This window comes from Henckelia pumila, chromosome 1 (assembly GCF_033568475.1).
Source record: "Henckelia pumila isolate YLH828 chromosome 1, ASM3356847v2, whole genome shotgun sequence".
NCBI classification, from domain to species: domain Eukaryota; kingdom Viridiplantae; phylum Streptophyta; class Magnoliopsida; order Lamiales; family Gesneriaceae; genus Henckelia; species Henckelia pumila.
In genome coordinates this window covers 107,906,638-107,922,420 of record NC_133120.1, presented here as the reverse complement: position 1 = coordinate 107,922,420, position 15,783 = coordinate 107,906,638, and the positions used below count along the sequence as shown (strand labels likewise).

At 33.9% G+C, this 15,783-nt stretch overlaps 1 protein-coding gene across 3 annotated transcripts; it reads right to left on the bottom strand.

Moving 5' to 3' along the window:
• Nucleotides 1–2,246: 2,246 nt before the first annotated feature.
• On the bottom strand, nt 2,247–8,026 carry LOC140880875 (uncharacterized). Of its 3 annotated transcripts, none has more exons than XR_012149730.1 (3): nt 7,418–8,026; nt 2,956–6,721; nt 2,247–2,878 (listed from the first exon to the last, which is right to left on the bottom strand). XR_012149730.1 is itself a non-coding variant. In XM_073285728.1 (2 exons), exons 1-2 carry the CDS (start codon nt 7,870–7,872, stop codon nt 5,752–5,754), a joined length of 1,425 nt encoding a protein of 474 aa, XP_073141829.1. In that variant the 5' UTR covers nt 7,873–8,026; the 3' UTR covers nt 2,247–5,751. The 3 variants fall into 3 exon arrangements, 1 of the variants encoding a protein (XP_073141829.1); XR_012149731.1 differs by having other exon boundaries at nt 2,247–3,037; nt 4,458–6,721; XM_073285728.1 differs by having other exon boundaries at nt 2,247–6,721.
• Nucleotides 8,027–15,783: the final 7,757 nt, after the last annotated feature.

Genomic DNA, 15,783 nt, shown 5'->3' with positions numbered 1-15,783 from the left:
GGCGTGATGACGCTTATATAGCTGAAACGGACGCATGAGATTGAGCCACGTTAACAAAGATGAGTGGTTGGGATTTTTTTTTTTTTAAAAATTTTTTGGTCGCGAACTTGGGTTGAATTACGCAGGCGAGGACTCGATTATATTCTTTCTTTTAGCATCAGCCATGTGGCCAAAATTTACTTCAGTATAATTATACATTTCGAATTTTTGGCTTTCAATTTCTCGTACAAACCTATTACAATACAACATGTTCCGCATAAAATATCCAAAATTTTGATGTTTTATCTTCTTACTGTTTTTTTCAGATACTTTATCTTAAAACATCGCTTTTATATTTTCTCCACTAAAATATTATTGTTTTTTATGATCACAATTTTGTTACAATATATTCGTGTTAATAATAATAATAATAATAATAATAATAATAATAATATCTTTTCTTTTTCTTTTTTGAGGAAATGCTTGTAATTTATTATAAATAAAAGAGTCATAGAATTAAAGGATTCATCTACGAAGAAAAAAATTCTCCATTCACGCAACTAAATGGTATAGGAGAGAAAAATGCAGAAGAAGCAATAATCACCATCATCTTTTCTTCTTCGTATATTATATCTATATTTTTATTTTTAATATTAATTATATAATACTATTTATTTTTCACCTTCTTTAATTAGATTTTCTTGGTTAAGTTTTTGCCAATGACACAGAAACTCAATTAGATCATCTTATATGTCAATTTTGTGAGACGAATATTTAACCTGACCCAGATAATGAAAAAATACAACTTTTTATGTAAAAATTATCACAAAACTTAAACGAGACGATCTCATGGATTAATTATGTAAGATAAATATCTTATTTGATCCGACCATAAAAATACTTGTTATACAAAAGAATATCACTTTTTATTGTATGTATGAATCGAGTTAACTTGTATCACATATATAGATACATGAAACTATCTCACAACAAAACCTACAACTAAAGTTACTTTTCATTTCAGATATGGATGAGATCAATCTATACCTCAAATATAAATTCGCGACACCATTTCACAAAACATGTGCCCTAATAATGAGTATCCTGATTAATATTACTTTTACCTTCGTCAAAAATATATGTTTAAAAAAAATCTAAAAAATAGTTTAGTAAATGTTTTTCACATAATGTTATCTTGGAATTTTAATTAAATTGACATGGTCGACAACCAAAAGTTTGATTAAATCAAATTGATGTCAGATAATGTCATTCAAATTACTGTTATTATTATTGGCTTATTCTATGATGCACCGGGCATCCACCGTCCAAGCAGCCCAGACCCAACATAATTATGTGGGGCCCTGACTCCTTCTCATGGGACCCGAGCCCATGAACGGCCCAAATCCGCCGGATGAAATATAAAACTTCCCATTATTATTGGATTTAAAGTGCGTACAAATGAACACTCGACCATTTCAACTTTTTGATGATTTATATATGTTCACAAACACGGGTTAACATTTGACAGAGACTAGTTGTACGTAATTTCATGCATGAATAGCACAATTCTTATAGGTTGATATAACATACACGTAGGTTCAACTACCTTACAATTTTCATATGTTAAATGTGAACATAAAATTTGTAATAAAAATAAAAATATACTTGAGATTTAATTTTATTTTAAGAATAAAATTTTCATTAAAAATTATATATTATTTACTCCAGTCCAATATTAAATGAAATTAATCGAAAAATAATAGGCACAAGCATAATAAACCAAGAAAATGGTAGCAACTTACCATAATATTTCAAAAATCTGCACAGGCGAGACAATCGAAGGAAATGAAGCTAAAAAATACAAGGTCCTAAAAACGTAAAATCAAGGTTGAAAACAACAAAAGATTAATCAAAGGGCGGGAAAAATACTGAAATTACAATACTGAAACTTCTACGTATATAAAAAAACTTTACGATATGGTAACACTACCAAAATTTATTTTTGGGTAACAAAAATATAAATAAGATAATTATTAAGATCAAAGACCCAAAGCGATCGATTTTTAAACCTAAGTGGCTTTCGAAAAATTAAAATCATTCCAACCATCATTTTCATTGTATAAACTAAAGGGTTTTTTTCTTTCGGTATAACCGGTATGAAATCGATATTGTGATATATCAGCATACGACAAATATTTGGTCTAAAAAGTATACCTCTTGAACCATACTGAGATTTTGATACAACCAAATTTTGATACAATATCATATATTATTTTGATACAATATCATATATTGTCCTATAACGAGATTTTTGATACAATACAGGATATGAGCGAAATTTTTTGATATATCGTACTGAACCACCACTAGACAACAAGGCTAAGATGCTAAATACCATAAAAAAGGGAACGACTAGGTATATAAACGAACCAAACTGCCCGCCAACTATTCGGAGCTCGGCTCGATAAAAGGTTTGTTTAACACCGTTCGACAATACATCGATCCGAGCTTGAGCTCAACAATTTTATTGAGTCAAGTTTGAGCTTATGAATATTCGACTCATGAGCTTGGAGCTCAACTCGTTTATGTAGCTTGCCAGCTCGAACTCGTTTATTTTATCATTAGTTTATAGAGATACATTCTATTGTATGCTCAAGTTAATGAGCTCGAGCTCTATTGTATTGTATGACTAACGAGCCGAACTCGAGTCAATCTCGTTAAACACAATCTATTAACGAACCGAGCTCGAGCTATTCGCGAGTTGTAGTAATTTTAAAACAGGCCGAGCTTGAACCTCATGATAAAAGCTCGAATCGAGCTCGATCTGACCTCAAGCGTGCATAAATCTTAAGCGAGCTCGAGTCTCATACTATTCAGCTCGCTTTGTTCATTTACATCCCTGGACACACAAAATTACACATGAAAATCCGGAGACAGAAATTTCAGGCATGGAATGAGGCAGGTAATGCAATTTACCTTAACCTGTTCATACCAAGCATGTCAAAAACTCCAGCATTCGAACGACAGTAAATCCAGGAAGTGTCGCACCAAGAAATATCTAAGAGGTGAGAATTTTGAAATTCAAGTCAATGAACAAACAAAATATCGAACAGAACAATCAAGCCTATAAACAAACAAAGACCAAACCGAACAAATCTAGAATTTCTGAAATCTATAAAAATCGATATGAGAAAAAGGATAGAGGCATGAGCAACCCCGACTATGACTGGCATAGCACATATAACACAGCAGAACCCTTAACTGCAATTGAACAACACTTTTTTACACTTTAGCAGGCAAATAAAAAACAAATAATAACAGGCCTTAGCTATTGAGCAGGGGTTAAAAATGAAAAGTCTCCAACGTAAAACGTGCACAACAAATAGAGAATAAGACAAATTCCCCTCCTACTAGTTACCACCTGCAGGAGCAGATGCACCTCAGATTTCAAGATGACTTGACTATTGCAACATAAATAAAAAGGAAAAGGAACTATCATTTTATGTCTTGAATTTTTCAACATCAAAGAAGGAATCTATCCTCTTGTGTTTTATGAAGGAAAGGACTCGCAAAGAAGTGATTCTACACTCGATATCAGCAAAGACTGCATCCATAATGCAACTTGTTCTAACGAGCAAACTCTCGACATGTAACCTCAATTTCAATCCGCATACACAACTCATCTCCTTCCAATCTTGGAAGCAAACTCAATAACATTTCAAGTGCGCAACGGATACTACAACTACAACAAAACATAAAAGCTGAAAGTAGTTCCACAACATGATTTTTCAACCGTAAACTACTGTATCGATAGGCCAAGGCATCGGTTGGTATGGAGGTACTCATCTTTGTTTTGCCCAATGCTTGGCTCAAGTTCCACAAAAGATTAGTGTCATGCATCATTATCTTATCAAAATATATTGATTTATCATCCTTGCATTATGCATAACTCATCATCTAATCCAGTAGCCAAGCGATGCCTAGGTACATAATTTTCGCCCAGGTAATGTTTCTGAAGTAAACTGGTATTGCCCATATGACATTCACACTACCTTTTTCCACTTGCTTTATAGCAATGGACTTGACTAGTTTTCATCCTTGCTTGATGGGAAGTATCAATAATGAGTTGCAGAAGTATCAGGCCAAACTGTCCCTCAAAGTGTTTGAACACAAACATTAACGCGTTGCAGAAGTGACAATTTTTTTCATTTTGGCAAAATGCAACCTTTAGGAATCAATTGTTTCAAGATAAATTTATGTCTTTACCTATAATTTATTTTCAAAAGACAATCCTAAATCCTAAAGCAAAACTATAGAAACTCCGTAATAACAAATGCATAATTTCATAAAGGGGTCAGAAGATATAACAGATTCAAAGAGAACGTGACACAAAATTCAACTCCCAAAATTCAAAAGAGATGGAAATATGACGACAAAGCACAAAGCACAAAGCTGAAGGTGAATGTCATATCACATACCTGTGTCGAAAACAATGAGTGAATTACGGAAAAATCGACATTGTCAAGGGAAAACCTCAACACATGAAACTTTATTACCATGATAATATTTGGATCTCTGAAGGTTGAGATTTCCCAGCAAGCTCACGTGCTTGGGTTACAAGCTCGTCCAACAGCTTGGACATATATTTTTACCCCACATGATGGGAGTAATTCAATAAGCTCCAAATCTACTCCTTCGATATTTCAGAATTGATGGCAGATGTTAAAAGGAGTAAATGCAAGAATAGAGTGTTTCATTCGCCACTCATCGAGACTGGCATGATGAGAGTAAATTCCAAAACTAGTAGGAGACACATCAATCAATCTTATTATTCAAAACCCAAACTCCACAGCAAACGGCTATCCCGACTTGAAGAATTGCTGTGAAGGAAGGAAGTAACATATCTTGGCATAACCTGCCTTGAACGAGCAAGGTTAGCACTGCCAATGGTTTTGCAGATAATGAGCCCACCAATCTGCAAAATGACTTCATTGAATTGCCATCACAGAAGTGTGATACTTTGTGTTTCTTGGCAATTACAATCTAATAATGAACAACATTGCATTGACAGATGAGCAACATGAGTCCATGACTCATTGTTTGCTAATGTCATCGCAATACAACATAAAAAATCAGATGATCAAGCCAAATATTGCTGACTGGTGATGTCAACTTGGTAATTTGACATCTCCTAACGATTGCTAATCGCGCATCTAAACAGTCAGGGTGGAGAAGTGATACAGTACTAGTGTCACTAGCCACTCTGGCCATAAGCAATATGCATATGCAATGAAAGGCATGAACATTACCATGCACCCTGACTACCTGGATAAAAAATTATGTCTTGCCGTCTTCACTTAGAAATTTGGACATAGATCATAGTAAAAATAGTCTCTGGGACTGGTTATCTAGTATATGACAGATTTATAAAGAGACGGACAGAAAGGGCGACAGAAAGAGAAGTAAATTATAAAAAAATTCAGAACACGATAATACAAGTGGACCACCATTGAAAACCAAAATTGTGGTCGTGTAAAGATGAACAAGAATAAAACAGAAGAACATCAAACCACACGATGCAGGACACAACAAGAAACAATCCCAGAGGCAGAACCAATCGCAGAAGGCAACAAGAAACAAAAAAGGCCGCGAAAAAACATGAAAAGGGCAACGATTCCATTAAATATCAAAAACCTTGCGCGTAGAGGTTTCTCATTGATCAGCCACATCAAGGAACATGAAATGCACAGAAAATTGCCTACAGTTCAAAGATTAGGTATAGGAAGATTTCCACTTCCTTAAAATGTGGTCATACAATTCACGAGAACTTTTTCCCTCCTTATAAAAAGCATTTTTTGCTTTTGTCATTGTAGATTCGTATATTATGATTCTTTCATCAATCATCTTCTCTGCAAACCTCCTTAAATCTGCAAGCCTTCCCATATTACATAAACCAAGAAGCACGGCGTTGGCACTATCATCACGTGGGGAAATGTTATTCTTAACCATATACTTCCACATCTCAATTGCCATCTCTGGATCATCACCATCAAATAATATTTTGATGCCAGCAGTAAAATTTTCACAGGTAGGTGGCCACTCATTCTTGACCATCTCAGTAAAGAACTTAGCCACTTCAGGCATCCTCTTATTCTTGATCAAACACTCAAAAATCATATTATACGTCAAAGAGTCAGGAAAAGCACCATAGAACACCATCGAATCAAGAAGCCGAAAGGCGTTATCAATGTAATTATTTCTGCTAAGCAAATTGATCATGGTATTGTATATTCGCAAATTTGGAACGAGCCCACTATCCACCATGTAATCCCACATGGTAATGGCATGAGCAGGGTCATTCTGCTTCACGAAAATGTCAAGTGCATTGGAAAAGAATCTCAAACCCGGCAGGCAGTTCTTTCCTTTCATCAAATGCAAGAACTTGATTGCCTCATCAGCTTGAGATCCACGCACAAGAGTGTTCAAAAAAGCATCATAAGCAAACATATTCTGGGAGCTCCAACCTACTCGAATCACCATCTCCCCAAACGTGTTTTTTGCCTTGGCGATATTCCCTTCCTTCTCCCATCCCTCCAATAGAATGGCAAATGAATCTGCATCTGGTGCTATTCTAGTTTTTATTTTCTCAAAGAACTCGAGAGCTTTCACAGTTTGATTGTCTTCTCTACATATTGCACTCAGTAATGAATTTACCGCGATAATATCAGGTTGGATCCCATACCTGTAAACTTAAACCACTTGAAAGCTTAATTTATATACTGAAGATTGTAATTAGATGAAAAACAAATAAAAAGGAATATGTGGTCAAAACTATTCTCCTTCCCAGTTGCTGCAAGCGCAGTGCAGGATACGTCTATGAAGAAAAAGAATCTTCATCCACTTTCAACAAGTCATGTAGAATTGTCTGGTCTGAATTACCGTTGTTCATGTCACCAATCCAACAAAACTTACAGATAAATCTAAAGTCGACACCATCTAAACAACTTTAACAAGAAAAAGTAAGGTGATTTGGTATATTATATTAAATAATGTTGCACCAAAGAGACAAACAATGAGTCTTGAGGGATTGTTACTATTAGATATGCTAAATAATATTACGAAACCACAGTTCCAAATTCCAATTAGACAAGTATGACGGTCAACTTTAGTTGCTGTATATATTTCTTTCACCAAAGCCTTCGGTTATCTTTCTAAGTGATACAAACCACATCATAAGTTCCACTATAAACCTTAGGTCTCCATTTTCTTATCCATCTTTAAATCGCATCAACAGGCAAGACCAATAAATGCAATGCCTAGAAACCCAGAATAATGCACTCAATAAAATCAATGACTAGAAACATAAAAGCTCATATAGGAAAACAACTAACTACAAAACTATTAACTACCCGCAAAATAACTCATAGTATTACCTTACCTTTCCATGACGTCAAAAGTCATAACAGCTTCATCAAACCTCCTTGCAACAGCGTAATTCTCAAAGACAGAAACAAAGGTGGTCAAAGAGAGCAAACCCTCCTGCTTCATAGACCGTATGGCATCCCACATGGGCTCAAACAGGTTATTCTTGCCAAGCAAGTCCACCATCAGATTCCAGGAATACCCCGTATGCTTGCGGGACATGCCGGCCCACCTGAAGAACTTAGCAGCAGCAGATGGGGAGTTGTAGGACAATTTGAGGACTTGCTGAACAGTTTCAGGTTCAGGCTGGATTTCGGTGGCGGCCAAACGAGCCTCCATTTCGTGGGGTGGAGTAGTGGAGAGGACTTCACAGAGAATGTGGACATGTTGGGGCAGGTCTACGACGGTTCGGTGGGTGGGGAAGCGAGGTGGTGTGGTCGGCTTGGGAGGAATCGAGTTTGCCGCCGCCATGTTAGGATATTTTGTCAATTAAGCTTGAATTCTCGAAATTTCATAAATTAGTTGCGTGAATTCCACAGGTTGGAAGGAAATTCATCAGATTTCCGGTGATCGGTTGCTGTTAGGGTTTTCTGATCGACACGGCAACGAAGAAGGCAAATTTAGGGACAAGGTAGTCGTTTATAATTTATTTTTAAAAAAAGTTCACGATATATTTACTTATTTGTTCTTATCTTTATCTTTAAATATAAAAAAATATTATTAAGTTAATTACTTTTTTTTTTCTTTTCTCAATCAAGTAGAATTTTTGCTAGACTCAAATTTGGGTCAACCAAGATTCGATAGACTCGAAAAAAAATATATTAGTAGACGTAAAATTATTTTTTGGGTCGATCGAAATTATGGATCGACAAAAAAAAATTTGCTTGGTCGACCCAAAACAAAAGTCTTGGTAGGCCATAAAGTTGGTAGACCCAAATATAGCTTGGTCGACCCAACCAAGTTTTCTGGGTCGACCCAAGCTCTCGGTCAACCCAAGTGGGGTGTACACGGTTCAGATAACCGCCCGATCCGAATCGAAATAGAAAATTCGGTATTATCGGTTCGGTTTTCAAATTTTTGGATTTTCGGTTTTTCGGTTCGGTTCGGTTCGGTTTGGTTTTTTTCTGCGGTTAATCAAACCGAACCGAAAACCATTTTTTTTTTTGGTATTGGTATTTGAATTTGAATTTATTTACTAATCAATTACTATGTACATCAATTGTCTGCTCAAAATATTAATTTCTTGGAAAAACTGAAAGAATAAAAGCCATAATTCGTTTTTTTTTAAAAAATATAATTGGTTTAATTACTTATCTAATTAGTCAAACATACATAACTTGAATTGTGGATTCAACTTGAAAAATGTATTGATTTAGTGATTTTAAAGAATATTAATTTTTCAAATAGAAATAATAAAAAATTTATGAAGTTATTTTATTATATTATATATACACATATTTGCATTATATATTACATTATTTTTATAAATTCATAAATTATTGTTATTGAAATTAAAAACGTTAGCAATTTATTTGTTTTCAGTGCAGTTATTTTCAAATATATTTTTCGAAGCATTAAATCACAAATATTTGATCTAACCATTAATTTTTTCCAAAAAATTATTTGAATAACTAAAAAATTTTGGTTTTTTTTAAAAAAAATTAGTTTTAAATTTTATTTTTTTTCAAAAAAACGATTAACCGAAAAATCGAATCGAAAAAAAGAAATAATTTCGGTTAAAACCCGAACCAAACCGCTCAATTCGGTTTGGCTTTTCGGAGAACCGAAATTTCAGTTTGGTTCAGGCTAAACCGCCCAAATGAACACCCCTAAACCCAAGCCCAATCTTGGTTTAGCCTGGGTCGACCACCCAGGCTTGGGTCGACCCACTCGACAATTCCAAGCTTGGGTCTAGGATGGAAGAAAATATCAAATTTTCGGTGTACCAAAGTTATTGTATAAAAAAAAATACCAATAACAGTATGAAATTTGAAAAAAATTTGGTACATACTGATATGCCAATTTACCAAAATATTATATAAAAATTTAAAAATATATAATATTTTTAAACAATAAATTTATAAATTATTAAAAATATGAGATTTTTTCGGTATTTTACTGTATATATCGATACCGTACAGAAATCTCGATATACCGTAAAATTTCGGTATAATCGGTATGCTAGTTATACGTACTAAAATTTTTTATATACCGAAATATTCGATACGGTATCAGTATAAAAAAGTTTTATACCGTAATTTTCAGTACGGTAAACGATATGTATTTTTCGATACGATACGATACGGTACGATATGATATGTCATCTCTACTTGGGTCGACCCAATGACGTTGGTCTATTTGCTCTTTGTGATTTTTCTAATGCATTTATTTGACCCGTAATTACATAATTTTGCCCCGTAATTACATCATTTTGACCAATATTGACCGATAATCCTACATGTTTTAACATATAAATTCATTAATTTAATAATTATGTTATATAATTGTACAAGTTTTAGCATATGAATCCGATAATTTTACAAGTTTGACCCATAATTACATAATTTTGATCGTAATTACACAATATTGATTAATGTTGCGCTAATCGTACATGTTTTACATATGAATACATTAATTTCACAAGTATGTTATATAATGATACATGTTTTAACGATTATGTTATATGATTATACATATTTTAATATACGAATTCACTAATTTAACGATTATGTTATATGATTATACATGTTTTAAATGAGAATCCATTGATTTCACAATTATATTATATGATTATGCATATTTTAAGATATGAATCTACTGATTTAACGATTATGTTATATGATAATAAATGATGATTTGATGTTGCCCATAATGTTTTAGTGGGTGCCTAACATGTGGCCCACAAATTGCGCCCCATACGTTGTTGATGTTATATGAATCAACTAATTTTAAGATTATATTATATGATTATATATATTTTAACATATGAATCAACTGATTTCACGATTATGTTATATGATGATACATATTTTAACATACTAATCCACTAATTTAACGATTATATTATATAGTGAAACATGTTTTGATATAAGAATACATTGATTTTATGATTAAGTTTATTATGTTATATGATGATACATATTTTAACATATGAATTTATTTATTATAAGAATAAGATAATTTAATCAGCAAAAAATAACAAGAGCTCTTCATGATATTCCATGGTCTACCGTGTTCTACCCATGGAGATTTCTTGGTCGACCATGGTAGACCATAGAAAATCTCCATCTTTGTCTACCAAGAAATCTCCATGGTCTACTTGGTGGACCAAGAGAAATCATTGAGTTTTTTTTTTGGTCGACCCATAGTAAGGAAAAAATGAGTGCAGCTACGTAAATTCCTCCTCATGTTAACATGAGTGATTCTTCACATATTTCGTAGATTGCGCATCTCAATGTTGTATATATGCTTTCTGAATATCGTCGTGGGAAGTGCCTTTGTGAAGAGATCTGATGAGTTCTCACTTGATTGAATGTAACAGATATCAATATCTTTATTCTTCTCAAGCTCTTGAGTGTAGGCAAAGAATTTTGGGGGGATGTGTTTGGTTCTGTCACTTTTGATGTATCCTTCTTTCATTTGAGCAATACATGCAGCATTATCTTCATATAGTGTCACAGGCTTCTTGTCTACTATCAATCCACACGATATTTGAATATGTTTGGTCATTGACTTTAACCATACACATTCACGACTTGCTTCATGTAATGCAATAATCTCGGCGTGATTTGATGAAGTTGTTGCGAGTGTTTGTTTCCGTGAACGCCAAGAAATTGCGGTGCCTCCACGAGTAAATACATATCCGGTTTGAGAACGTGCCTTATGTGGATCAGATAAATATCCAGCATCAGCATAACCAATGATACTTTGATTGGTGTCTTTTGAGTACAAAAGTCCCAAATCTGTTGTTCCTCGTAGATAACGGAATATATGTTTAATTCCGTTCCAGTGCTTCTTTGTTGGATATGAACTAAATCTTGCCAATAAATTTACAGCAAAAGATATATCAGGTCTAGTGCAATTTGCAAGATACATAAGGGCACCAATGACACTTAGATATGGTACTTCTGGACCAAGAATAACTTCATCATCTTCACATGGATGGAATGGATCCTTTTCTATGTTTAATGATCTTACAACCATTGGAGTACTTAATGGATTTGATTTATCCATATTAAAACGTTTAAGGATCTTTTCTGTATAATTTGCCTAGTGAACAAAAATTTCACATTCTTTTTGTTCGATTTGCAAACCCAGACAATACAGTTTTTCCAAGATCCTTCATTTCGAATTCTTCCTTCAAGTACATCATAACTTCTTGAATTTCTTTATTCGTTCCAATGATGTTTAAATCATCAACATATACAACAATAATTACACATCCGGATGTTGTTTTCTTGATGAAAACACAAGGGCATATTGGATCATTTACATATCCCTTTTTTCATCAAGTGCTCACTTAGCCGATTATACCACATTCGGCCGGATTGCTTTAACCCATATAATGATCTTTGCAATTTTACAGAATAAAATTCTCTGAGTTTTGAACTTTGTGCTTCAGGCATCTTAAATCCTTCAGGGATTTTCATGTATATATCACTATCAAGTGATCCGTATAAGTAAGCTGTAACAACATCCATAAGACACATTTTCAAATTTTCAGACACTGCCAAACTAATTAAATATTGAAACGTAATTGCAACCATAACAGGAGAATACGTTTCTTCATAATCAATTCCAGGCCTTTGAGAAAAACCTTGTGCAACAAGTCTAGCTTTATATCTGACTATTTCATTTTTTTCATTTCGCTTTCGAATATAAACCCATTTGTATCCAACAGGTTTTACACCTTCAGGTGTGAGGACTATAGGTCCAAAAACATTACATTTATTCAGCGAATCCAATTCAACCTGGATGACATCTTTCCATTTGGCCCAATCATGACGAGTTTTACATTCACCAAAAGATTTTGGTTCATGATCCTCATTTTCATTTATGATGTCACAAGCCACATTATAAGAAAATATCTCATTAATATCTTCTATGTCTTTTCGGTTCCATATTTTTCCAGTATTAATATAATTGATAGAGATTTCACGATTCTCGTCAGTTTGTGGTTCTGACAGAACATTTTCATCATCAGGTGTTTCTTCTGGAACACCATTTTATTTTTTATGATCATCGTGCTTCTCTATGCCTTTTCTTTTTCAAGGATTTTTATCCTTGAAACCGACTGGCCTTCCATGCTTTAAGCGTTTTATGATATCATGAGTGTCTTCAATTTGTTTCTTTGGAATTTCAATTCGAGCAGGGGCATTTACAGCATGTATATATGATTTTGTTACCCCTTTTGTGTCTGCAAATGCATCTGGCATTTGATTTGCAATTCTTTGCAAGTGCACAATTTGTTGTACATCTTTCTCACATTGTTTGGTCCTTGGATCAAAATGTAACAATGATGGTACATACCATGTGATTTCTTTTTCGATGTGTTTCTTTTCTCCCCCTAACACTGAGAAGATTTCTTCATTAAAATGACAATCAGCAAAGCGTGCTGTAAACACATCGCCTATCTGAGGTTCAAGATATCGAATGATTGATGGACTATCATAACCGATATAAATACCGATTTTTCTTTGAGGACCCATTTTTGATCGTTGAGGTGGTGCAATAGGCACATACACCATACATCCAAAAATTCTCAGATGAGAAATATTTGGTTCTTTACCAAATGCAAGCTGCAATGGGGAGAATTATGATATGCACTTGGTCTGATGCAAATTAATGCCGCAACATGTAAAATTGCATGTCCCCATATAGAAATAGGGAGTTTTGTTCTCATAATCATTGGTCTAGCAATCAGTTGTAGACGTTTAATCAATGATTCAGCTAATCCATTCTGTGTATGAACATGAGCAACAGGATGTTCAACAGTAATTCCCATTGACATACAATAGTCATTGAAAGTTTGGGAAGTAAATTCTCCAGCATTATCAAGTCTTATTTTCTTGATTATATAATCGGGAAATTGATTCCGCAATTTTATTATTTGAGCCATTAATCTTGCAAATGACACATTCCGAGTTGACAATAAGCATACATTTGACCATTTGCTAGAGGCATCGATCAATACCATAAAATATCGAAATGGTCCACATGGTGGATGAATTGGCCCACAAATATCACCCTGAATGCGTTCAAGAAATATGGGTGATTCTGTTTGGATTTTAGCTGGCGATGGTTTTATAATAAGTTTTTCAAGAGAACATGCTTTACATTGAAACTTATTATTCTGAAAGATCTTTTGGTCTTTCAATGTATGACCATGCATATTTTCAATAATTATTCGCATCATTATTGAACCAGGATGTCCCAATCGATCATGCCAATTTGTTAATATTGAAGAACTATTAACCACCATATTTGATTCGATTGGACTTATATGTGTATAATGCAATCCAGTAGGAAGCATTGATAATTTTTCAACCACATATTTCTTTCCTGATTTATATGTGGTAAGACACATATATTTATGATTTTCATCAGTTATCGTCTCAGTATCATATCCATGAGAATATATGTCATTAAAACTCAACAAATTTCTTTTCGATTGTGGTGAATATAAAACATCATTTATCAGAAATTTTGTACCATTTGGTAACAAAAATTGTGCTTTACCACAACCTTCAATCAAGTCTACAGGACCTGATATTGTATTCACCATTGTTTTTGTTGGTTTTATTTTCAAGAAATATCTTTCATCTCGCAGAATAGTGTGCGTTGTACCACTATCCGGTATGCAAATTTCCATGATATTATTTCCATGTTTGCTCATAGCATTTTACATATCAAACTTCACAAAAATGCAATAAAGAAAAATTAAGTACAATACAAATGCAAAATATAACATGCTTTATAATACAAGAATGCATGAAAAATACAAATTTGTTACAATCTAGTCTCACCAATCTTTTAATCAATGTCTTCGAAATCATTCAAAAAATCTGCAGCATTGAAACTAGTTGAACCAATTAAATGGTCACTATCTTCAACAAAATTGGTCTCTTTTCCTTTCCCCTTTGTCGATTCTTTATAGAGCTTACATAGGTGCTCAGAGGTTCGATAAATATGTGACCAATGCCCTGGAGTGCCACATCTATAACAAATACTCTCAGATCGTTTTGAGTGATTTTCATTTTCACTCGTATTTTCATGCTGCATTTTTGGTGGGTGGTTCGTGACGTTCTTTTGAGATAAGTTATTGAAATAACTATCTCGATTATTTTCATATCCACGGCCACGACCACGACCACGACCGCGATAATTTTTACGTCTACGCCCACTTCCTCGACCTCGTCCACGACCAAAATCTGGTCTATGCCTTTGATTTTGTTTTTTATTTTTCATTACGACATTTTCTTCAGGAAATGTCGTTGATCCAGTGGGTCGGGATTGATGATTTTTTATTAACAATTTGTTGTTCTTTTCCACCACAAGAAGACATGCAATGAGTTCAGAATATTTCGTAAAACCACGCACTCTATACTGTTGCTGTAGAGTTATATTTGATGCGTGAAAAGTGGAAAATGTTTTCTCAAGCATTTCCATCTCCGTGAATTCAAGTCCACAGAATTTTAATTGCGAGACTATTCGATACATCGCAGAATTATAATCACTGAATTTTTTTAAGTCTTGGAATCTCATTGTATTCCATTCATCACGGGCGGTCGGAAGTATCACTTCCCTTATATGCTCAAATCTTTCTTTCAACCCTTTTCATAAAATCATTGGGTCTTTTTCTGTGAGATACTCACATTTCAACCCTTCATCAAGATGTCGGCGTAAGAAAATAATTGCCTTTGCTTTATCTTGTGAGGTTGATATATTAATTTTTTTGATGGTATCACTTAGACCCAATGACTCAAGATGCATCTCTACATCGAGAGTCCATGGCATATAATTCTTTTCAATGATATCGAGCGCAACGAATTCAATCTTTGCCAAATTTGACGTGGTGGTACTAAAAAAATAACAATGCATTTTATTAGTTAATTTCCATTAATATGACAATACAAAATAATGGAAGAACGAAGATTACAAGTGCGTGTATAAATAGAGAAAATGTATGTGGTGGAAAATCGCTGGAGAGTACAAAACTCGTGAGCATGATGATCATAATCGTTATGAAAAATAGCCTAAGAAATGCCATCATCTTCATCTTCGAAAAATCGAGGAGAAATTATAATGAGAGAAAGAGTGAATTTGGTGTGATTGAAAATGAGTTTGAGTGAACATATTTATAGGGCAAAAACTAGCCGTTTG